At 33.8% G+C, this 9,759-nt stretch overlaps 1 protein-coding gene across 1 annotated transcript in view; it reads right to left on the reverse strand.

Annotated features, from left to right (window-relative positions):
• GXYLT1 (glucoside xylosyltransferase 1) overlaps positions 1-9,496 on the reverse strand; it is a 28,257-nt gene extending 18,761 nt beyond the window's left edge. The window contains exons 1-3 of the mRNA XM_008589314.1: positions 9,332-9,496; positions 6,618-6,743; positions 3,099-3,350 (exon numbers count right to left, since the gene is read on the reverse strand). Of these exons, the coding sequence (XP_008587536.1) occupies positions 3,099-3,350; positions 6,618-6,743; positions 9,332-9,472 (519 nt within the window). The 5' untranslated portion in view covers positions 9,473-9,496. The remainder of the gene's footprint in view (positions 1-3,098; positions 3,351-6,617; positions 6,744-9,331) is intronic.
• Positions 9,497-9,759: the final 263 nt, after the last annotated feature.

Consider the following 9,759-nt stretch of genomic DNA (forward strand, 5'->3'; position numbering starts at 1 on the left):
AAAAAAATAAATTTAAATATAAATTTTTTTAAGAGGGAGAAAAGAAATACCCTAAAATAAGGATCCAACACTGCAAATATGACTGTAACACAAAATACAAAGTAACAGCTTAACCAATGTTATATCATTGTCTACTAAGCATTATGAAAAAAATAAGTAATAAGTTGAACTTTTAGAAGTAGAGAATACAACTATGGTTACTAGAGGATGGGAAGTGGAGGAGTGAGGGGGGATAGTAAGAAATTGCCTAATGAACACAAAATTACACCTAGATAGGAAAAATAAGTTCTAGTTGTGTACAATGTGCTAGGCAACTATAATTAACAATAATTTCTTGTATGTTTTAAAATGGCTAAAAGAGAGGAGCTTAAATACTGTCACCTCAAAGACAATAAATTTTTGCAATAATGAATTTGCGAACTACCATGATCTGATCATTATGCACTGTGTACATGTACTGAAGTATAATCCTGTACCCCATAAATATGCACAATCAATACAATTCAATTAAAAAATAATATAAAAAAATTTTTTTAATTTTAAAAAGCACTATGAAACATAGAAAACAAGAGAGTAGAATTTTTACTATTTTAACTTTTGAATATATACAGCTATGGATAGTAGGAACTGGGTGACAGCAAAACACATTAAGAATTTAAAATATGACCTTTATCCTAAATGGGTAGCATTGGGGCTTGTCATGTGATAAGAACTATGGGGCAACCTTCATGAATCTATCTGTATGAAACAGTTTGAAAAGTGATTACAATTCAGTTATAACTCTAAAGATCTAGAATTTAACATCTGTGCCATAAATTGTAGGAAAAAACAAGGCTACAGATACAGACAGAAAAACAACCAAGAAAAATAAAGATATATGAGAAAAAGAATTTTAAAAAAATCAATGAATTTTGTAGAACCATCTCAGCAAACATAAATAGCAGTATTTGAAAACAAAACAAATCTGAGTCACAGGGCAAAAATAGGGTTGTTTATAACAAAGGGATAGTAGGCATGAAGTAAATTATACCTACTGAATTACTGTACAATCAATCCTCTTATATTTTTCTTCATAAAGTCATTAATGTGCAGAAGAAAAAAAAGTTTGAAAGTTTAGAAATTATTTCAAACCCCATACCCTACATCTCTAGTTGGCTTAGAACATGCCACAGACAAAAAGAAAAAGGGAGAGAGAGAAACTATTAAAGTATTTAAGAATGACATTTAAATAAGTAAAAGGTGAGTAAAAAATAATAATTTCAAGTATATAAGGCTGTATTTTTAAGTTTTTTTTTTAAATCAAGTGGTGTCACATTAAATTATCTCTATGGTTCTTTGCAACACAATTTCTCATAATTCTACAAATTTTAAATGCAGCTATTCAGAAATCACATTATTTCTTAGCAGATAATCTTACAGCACCATCTTCTGGTACAATATTACTGTGCATAGTCTAACAACCAGAAAATAACAATGTTATTATGCTGGTTTTATTTGGTAAAACTTTCTGGTAGATGAAATTTAAAAATTCAAGATATAACAAACTAAGTAACTGAAAAAAGATGTTCTCTCTTAAGCAAGAGCAGAGATTACCTAGCAACAACCTCATTAATGCATTCAACTGTGGGAGACAAAACTGAATTAAAATCAAGATTTCAGAAAGGTTCAGAAAATAGAATGCTAAAGGCCGGCCCGTGGCTCACTTGGGAGAGTGTGGTGCTGATAACACCAAGGCCACGGGTTCAGCCTCATTAATGCATTCAACTGTGGGAGACAAAACTGAATTAAAATCAAGATTTCAGAAAGGTTCAGAAAATAGAATGCTAAGGGCCGGCCCGTGGCTCACTTGGGAGAGTGTGGTGCTGATAACACCAAGGCCACGGGTTCAGATTCCTATATATGGATGGCCAGTTAACTCACTTGGGAGAGCATGGTGCTGACAACACCAGGTAAGGTTAAGATCTCCTTACCGGTCATAACAAATATATACACATACAAACATAGATATATACTGATATATACTGATACAATAAAAGACATAATATCTCTTAATGTGTGATTTAGTCCTAACTAGATAAAAAGGATTAAATAGTTAAGTTTATATCCCTGGAAGTAAAGCCAACAGTGTTTGCTCAGTAGTCACTGTTTTTAGCTAAATTTAACTGCTTAATGCGTGCCATGCTCTGGACTAAGTATTTTAAATGGATCTCTTCTAAAATAGCTTAGATAAAACCATTTACTATCTCTATTTTTCAGCTGAGAGAACTGACATTTGAAAGTTAACTAACCGGCTAGTGGTTAAGTAGTGTACATGTGGCAAAGCTGCACATGAAGCCAGAATGAATCCAGAGCCCACAAACTACAGTGACTTAGCACATACAACTAATCTATGTGAAACTGATCAACAGTGGAACAAACTGATGTATGCACAATCAGAGAATTTAAATAGCCTGATTCTTCACTGACCCCACAATTTGAGAGATCAGAAACATGCAGGAAGTTTTTTTTTTTTTTTTTTTAAGTTAACTCCCAGTAGCACCATAATAGCCAACGTTCACTATGTATTAGCCACTATTCTGACTCATTTAATCTTCACAAAAGCCCTAGGACATTGGTACTGTAATTCCCATTTCACAAATGGGAAAACTGAAGCCCAGAGATGTTCAAAACTTACCCAAGGTCACCGAGTTACTAAGGAAGATGCCAGGGTTTAAACCAGACCAACAAGTTGCAGAATCTATGCTATTAACCACAACTCTGTGTTACCCCTAAGACATATCATACTTTAGATGCAAGTATCCTATGGCTGTACAACTACAAAATAACTACTACTTCCTGAAGTGACAATCTAGGAAGATGATGCTCACTTCTTAGTGCACTGTTATTTTACTTCACTGTAATGCCATCTGGTTTGGCGTACTGTAAAGCTCTACTGAACAGAATACGATGAACACGCTATTCTTCAATTATTCCAGAAAAACAAAAAAATTCTATATAGTTCAATCTAGGCTTCAATAAAAGAAAACTAAACTGGAAAGCAAACAATTTAGAAGGAAAAAAGAGAAATGTTAACCAGCTACATGTATCAAGTGACTTACCTTGAAATACTTCCTCCTCATTCGAGTCATGTTCATCAACATAACTCCAGAGTTTATTCCAGTTTTTCCATAGTATGGATGTCTAGCAAAACGATTATACCATCCTATTCGAGGCTCCTCATGTTCTGGTGCCATTGCAGCAATTTGTGTGGTATTAAACTTCTTTAGTAAAGACCAAATATCATCAACAGGTCGTAAAAAAAGGATATCAGTGTCAACATACAATAGTGAGTCCACTTCTTTCAGGATTAACTATGAGGAGAGATATTCAAATCATTAACTATAATTCTATTTGCTTAATAAAAAACATAAAAGAGGATACAATTATAAGAGATATCCCTAAGAGATAAGCTACCGTACATTAATTTTTTTGAAGTAGTTTTTTCCTAAATCTGCCATTTCTGACAACAGCATATTGTAAAGATACTATGTTAATCTTTATATTAACTTTTAGAGAAGGAAAGCTATAAAAAACAAACCAAAACAAAAAAATACTAACAATTGGGTAAATAAAAGCAATATCTTCAAAGATCAGGGAGGAGATGTTTTTCATAACAAAAAACTACATTAACTTAAGTGAAATTATATCTCAAATTCCAATCTCCTGGATAAATACAGAAATATATCAACACAAGTGAAGATCTTCTAAACTCATCCTCCTCAGCCTGTATGTACACTGGTACCTTTACCTCATTTCAGTATCAACCGGTAAGTGGCAGAGCCAAACAGAGTCCATGTTCTTATCCTATGCTTACCATCTCCCAGCAAATGAAAGAAAATGCGCACTTAGCAAGAGTAAAGAGAAGACTTGTCTTACAAGAAAAATTAGCTATGTTGTACTTTCTGAGATGTTAAATCTCCAACATGTGCCTTCCACAAGGATTTTTACAGGAAATTTTTTATTTCTGCTTTACCCACATTCTTTAGAATATGACTACTGCAAATTTAAATTTATTGCCTATCCTGGTTTATTAGTAAGATTCCATGATTGTATTAACCTAAACCTTTTAAATTAAGAATATAATGAGAACAAGAGTTTGATCCCCATTCTGCTACTTTTCAAAGCTGCTACTTCATGCAACTAAAGTTAAGCCATCACCATTATATAATGAGCAGCTACAGGATGAAATCACCTCATTCCTCTCTCAGTTCACTATCAGCTGATTTAACTTCAGGCTGAGAAAAAAATCTGATGGTTGACTGCAGAGCCTGAGTAGCAAAGGTTCACTTGCTCAAAAATGTCAACTAAAAGCGGGGATGGGGGAATGTCTCTTCTCGGAGGGAGGGGGAAGAGGGAAGTAAGGAGAATCATTTTAATTATCAACATTTTCCTTCTGTACCATAATACATCATCTGTTTACAGATTAGTATATTCTTAGCAGACTAGGAAGATGCTGCATAAAGCTCCAAGTTCAATGTTAGGAACCACTACCAATTGGAAATCAGACATAAGGTTACATAATAACCATGCCAGTATTTTTCTACGGTTCATTTTGGAAGAAGACACTGGCAGAGTTTACATTAGTTCTGTTCATTCATCTATTTCAAAGGAAAAGAAACAGCAGAAAAGTTTATCACTAGGAAAAATAAAGCATCAATTTACTGAAATCTGGCTTAAAAATGCAGAAGTAACAGTATAGTGTAAAGACAATTTGACAATTTTCATTTTAGTACTTAAAATTACATTTAGGAATTTAACCACATCATATCATTAAATGATCTGACAAATTTTTATCACAACATCAGCAATTAAACTTGTTAATAAAGCAGAACAAAATGACAGAGAAATGGCTGTAGCCTCAGGCTTTTCTTTCATCATGTACTGTTTTTTCAATAACATATTTGTGTGATTACTTGTTTAATGTCTGTATCCCTCATTAGACAATAAACTCTATGAAAACAAGAAACCTCTCTGTTCCATCCATTCCTATACACACAGCATTTTAGTACAGATGACTGGCAGAAAATAGGCACTCATATACTAATTAAATGAATGGGACACTACAATAATTCAACATAAAATTTATTTTAGAAAGTTACAAAGACCATAAAATGTATCTAAATTTTTTCAGGCTTTTCCCCAATCTTAATCCCTTATTTGTGTGTTTTTACAGCTAAAGGGAAAGGTGAGAAAGATCCTAAGATCCCAATTTTTTATGCACAGCAACGAAATACCGGTTACACAGACTTGGCTATCAAAATTACAACTTAAATTTAAATCTTATTGACATCCTGGATTCGGTAAACTATATTCTTAATATGCTAAAGACTGCCTTAGTCCATTTAATAACAAGTAACTGAAGGTTCTTCCTAATAATTCACATAATTTCCAGAAACTTGTGTACTTCTTAAATTCAATATGTCTACTACCATAAATTTTTTTCATATATTAAATTTTTAAATCGACAATACCATTAAGTATTTTAAACATCATACTGGTCCAAATGACTACTGTGAATTTTAAAACTGTGGGTGAAACCAATTCAAAACGAAATAGGTAACTTTGCTTCAGAATATTTTTAGATGGGGAAAAAAAAAAAATCAAGGATTATAACCAGGGAACACTACCAAAGAAAAGCTCTCCTGAGGGCCGGCCCAGTGGCGCACTGGAGAGTGCGCCACTTGGGAGCGCGGAGGCGCTCCCGCCAAGGGTTCGGATCCCATGTGGCGACTGGTTCCCGCTCACTGGCTGAGCGCGGTGCGGACGCAACACCGAGGGTTGTGATCCCGTTGCCGGTCCCTGGTAAGGGCGCAACACCGAGGGTTGCGATCCCGTTACCGGTCAGTAAAAAAGACAAAAAAAGGGGGGGGGGGAAGCTCTTCTGAATAAATGGTTCCCATTTTCCCTTTGGGTTCACATGCCTTACATGTTATATCTGTGTTTAAGTATCAGTTAGAAAAGATAAACTGACTTGGTACAATAAGACAGAAATGGTTATTTAATGACGCAATTTACCTCATTTCCCAAACTATAAACGTAGTCTGTAATTTGATGGTTATACTGCCACTGCATTTCTGCTGGCAACAAACTTGGCTCCATTAACATCTAACAACCTCTACTTCTTAGAGATAAAACAGTTCATAGCAACTGAATAAATTAAAGTGTAAGAAATGGTATTGCAACAGAAATTACTACAAACTTTTCATTTTTTCTTTTTTTTTTTTTAAAGATGGCCGGTAAGGGGATCCTAACCCTTGACTTGGTGCTGTCAGCACCATGCTCAGCCAGTGAGCAAACCGGCCATCCCTATATGGGATCCGAACCCGGGGCCTTGGTGTTATCAGCACCGCACTCTCCCGAGTGAGCCACGGGCCGGCCCAAAACTTTTCATTTTTAACAGGGGTTTTAATATAGCTTTGAATTATTCTATGGGAATTTTTTTCTCATGGTTAAAATGAAAACAGTGCATGCACAAGTGTGTATCAATTTATTTAACTGAATTTACACGTAATTCTTCAGAAACTTATCTGTATAAAAGTGACATTTAAAAAAAAAAAACACTGGTTGAAAAAACTTACTGGCAAGAACAATCTTTGGGAAGCACATGGTTTAAAGAGTTTTTTCCACTCCGCTGCATTCTCACTTGGAAAGGTTATGGGATATAATGTATAATTAAATGTTTGTAGAAATGACCAGCTGTCAAGCTAAAAAACATAAAAAAATAAAAAAGAATCCAGTTTAGAATTGTTTCACTTTAAATTTTCTCTGCAAAATCATAAACCAACAGATTATGAAACAGAACAGTTAAAAATTTAGATAGTATACATTTTATGTTGTGCACCGTTAAGAGATTCTTCTTTTTCACCATCTTCTTTGTTTTCATTCAAAATCTAAAAATCATAGTAATATGCCAGAAAGACTTTACCATTAAGATCTGAGGCATAATGGAAGTTATTAGGGTATGAATCACAAAATCAGAAAGTTGAAAGCCTTGCAAAATGTTCACCTTCCTCAACTTTATCTGATATGTAAAGTCTCTCAATCCCTAAACAATTTAAAAGTCAGAAAAATTAAGCACTAATTTTATTAGCATAGTATGTGGGATATAATACAATATATTCAAAAAGTCAGATCAGTATGAAACTGGTTAAAAATATTTGTCCATCTATGCATAGTTTTAATATGCATGGATATTCCTGACTTATTAACTGAATATTCTGATAAATACATATCCAATGCCAATTTTTAAAAAAATCATTACAAAAAGCAAAATATATCTGAAAACCTATTAACAAATACATTGACTCTGCAGTTTTCTGAACGCATTTCAAAATAATGAATTTCAAATTCAGTTTAAGTATTACCTATCACTGTTGCTTCAACAGAACTGTGGATTCAAATTTCCTGAAAAACATTCAGAAACAATCTATGAGGTAGAAAAACTACGTAGTTTATGTAACAGGCTGAAGATATTATCTTTTTGAACTATGACTGTGTTCAAGTAACTTTAAAAAATTATCTTCCAACATAGTTTAAGAGAATGCTTTTACTTCCCACACTCTGTTTTGGTGTCTCTGTTAATTATTTTAAAACACTACCTCTTTTATTTTCCCTGCCCAACTTATAAATCAAATCTTAATCAGTTTTCACTTTAAAATTATAAATATTTAGTCATCTTTTTTGCTCTAAAAGCATGTTCCACAAAATATTTGATATTCTTTCATCAAAAGCAAAACCAAACATTTTCAGTGTTGATTATTATAGTCAAAGGAAAAACTAAGTTTAAAAATACTATGTATGTTACAGAAGTAATATAACTCAGCCAGGTTTGAACACAACACAGAGGCTGCACCCAAGATGAAGCAATAAATGTTTTACTTGTTTATTACATTTTCAAAGGTTTCTACAGTTGGTAGCAGTCTCTTACTATTCTCTTAACTGGGAGGACAAGATTAATTCTTCAGTTAATATTTTAGAAAACAATCCAGATAAAGAGATCAAAATATCAAAAATATAGATACTAGAAATACTTTTAAACAGTAAGTAAACCTTTATACCTCTTGGATTAAAAGATTTTGGCAGAAAACTAAAAAACCTGAGATCACAAGTGGTATTTTTCACTCAATAAGAAAAATGAACACTAATTTAACATGAAAAAACATCAAAAAAAAATTTTTTACATAGTCAGACCAAGCATAAAAATCCAAATTAATTTAAAAGCTTAACTTAGTAGCAATAGAGATAGAAGACAGAGACAGAGAGACAGACAGGCAGAAAGACAGACAGACAGACAGACAGAAGGGAGGATAATCATTAGCATCATCTTTAATGCCATCTCAGAACATAAGGTAGTGAGATTTCAGGTGAATTTTCTTTTTCTTACATATTCTCCTCCCTGTATCTTCTGTTCTCTTCTTACATAGTAATAATTTTTTAAGAAGGATGCAAGGCTGTCCTGATTAAACTATATTTTCCACCCCACTAATAGCTAGTTATGGTCATATGACTAAATTTAGACCAATGTGATATTAGCAGAAATGTCACAATGACTTCTGGAAAGTGTCCTTAAAGAGAAGGAGGGGATTGTCTTCCTTCATTCCATTCCCTCCTGATGTTGGATAAAATATACGTGTGATGGCTGGAGCTTGAGATGCTGTCTGGGACCATGAGGTAGAAAGAAGCCTCATGTTGAAAATGGCTCAGTCAGAAGAAGCCAGCATCCCCTGAAGATGAAGAGCTGCCATATAATCCAGACTGCCTACTTTTACATGAGAGAGAAATTAACATCTTTCTTGTTTAAGCCACTGTTATTTTGGATTTTCTGCCACTGCAGGCAAATTGATTCTAATACAAAACCAAAATAAATAACTTTCTTGTCAGAGCAAGAAGCCACTCCCCTCTATATTGTCAATCAAGAATTCCCTCCCCTCAAAATAGGATTGAATTCTTTGTGTACATTCATGCTTACTGACACGCTCCCAAACCAAGGATGGGTACAAAATTAAATCATACATGGTCTCAGTCATACATTCTGAAACTACAGTCAGTAAAATAAAACCTCCTTGCTTGGCAAAGGACATTTAAAGTAGCCCACCCTGTTCAAAAACAAACCTTCCCCTTATACCCTAGATCTGGACTCTTAGATGGAAGTGGTAGAAGGAGTACTCTCACTCCAGGAGGGCAGAGTTACACAATAAATGCTCTTGTTCAATAAAGGAATAAAACAACATCCTATTATAGTACACTACTAAATATTCTACTCAACAATCTTGACTAAGTTTCAAATACTTACTCTGTCTTTAAAGCTATCATGTAGCTGATCTTCAGCAAAAATATGAAACTGAAGAGGTTTGATGCTGAAAATGATAGCTGACTTCAACATGGTCATAGTTTCTTCCAGTCTTTCACCACAGGCCACTACAGCTAGGTGCATTTTCTCAACAGGCTGTATTTTCAGACTATACCTAATGGGGGGAAAAAATCACATTTTCCAACAGTTTTAGTACATGTGTACGACATGGTATTTTTACTATGTTCAAAAACTCAAGTTCAAAGCTTCTATTTAAGAAACAAAGAAACATCAAATTACAAAATATTACAATGTTGAATCAATCATATGCAAGTATTTCTATAGTCTGAACCAGCCTTTCTCAACCAATGTTCCTCACTAGAAACCACAGAGGACAAAAAAATGACTACTTTCTCAATTCTCCCAATAAT

Source organism: Galeopterus variegatus, unplaced genomic scaffold (assembly GCF_000696425.1).
Source record: "Galeopterus variegatus unplaced genomic scaffold, G_variegatus-3.0.2 Scaffold5369, whole genome shotgun sequence".
In the NCBI taxonomy this organism is placed as follows: Eukaryota; Metazoa; Chordata; class Mammalia; order Dermoptera; family Cynocephalidae; genus Galeopterus; species Galeopterus variegatus.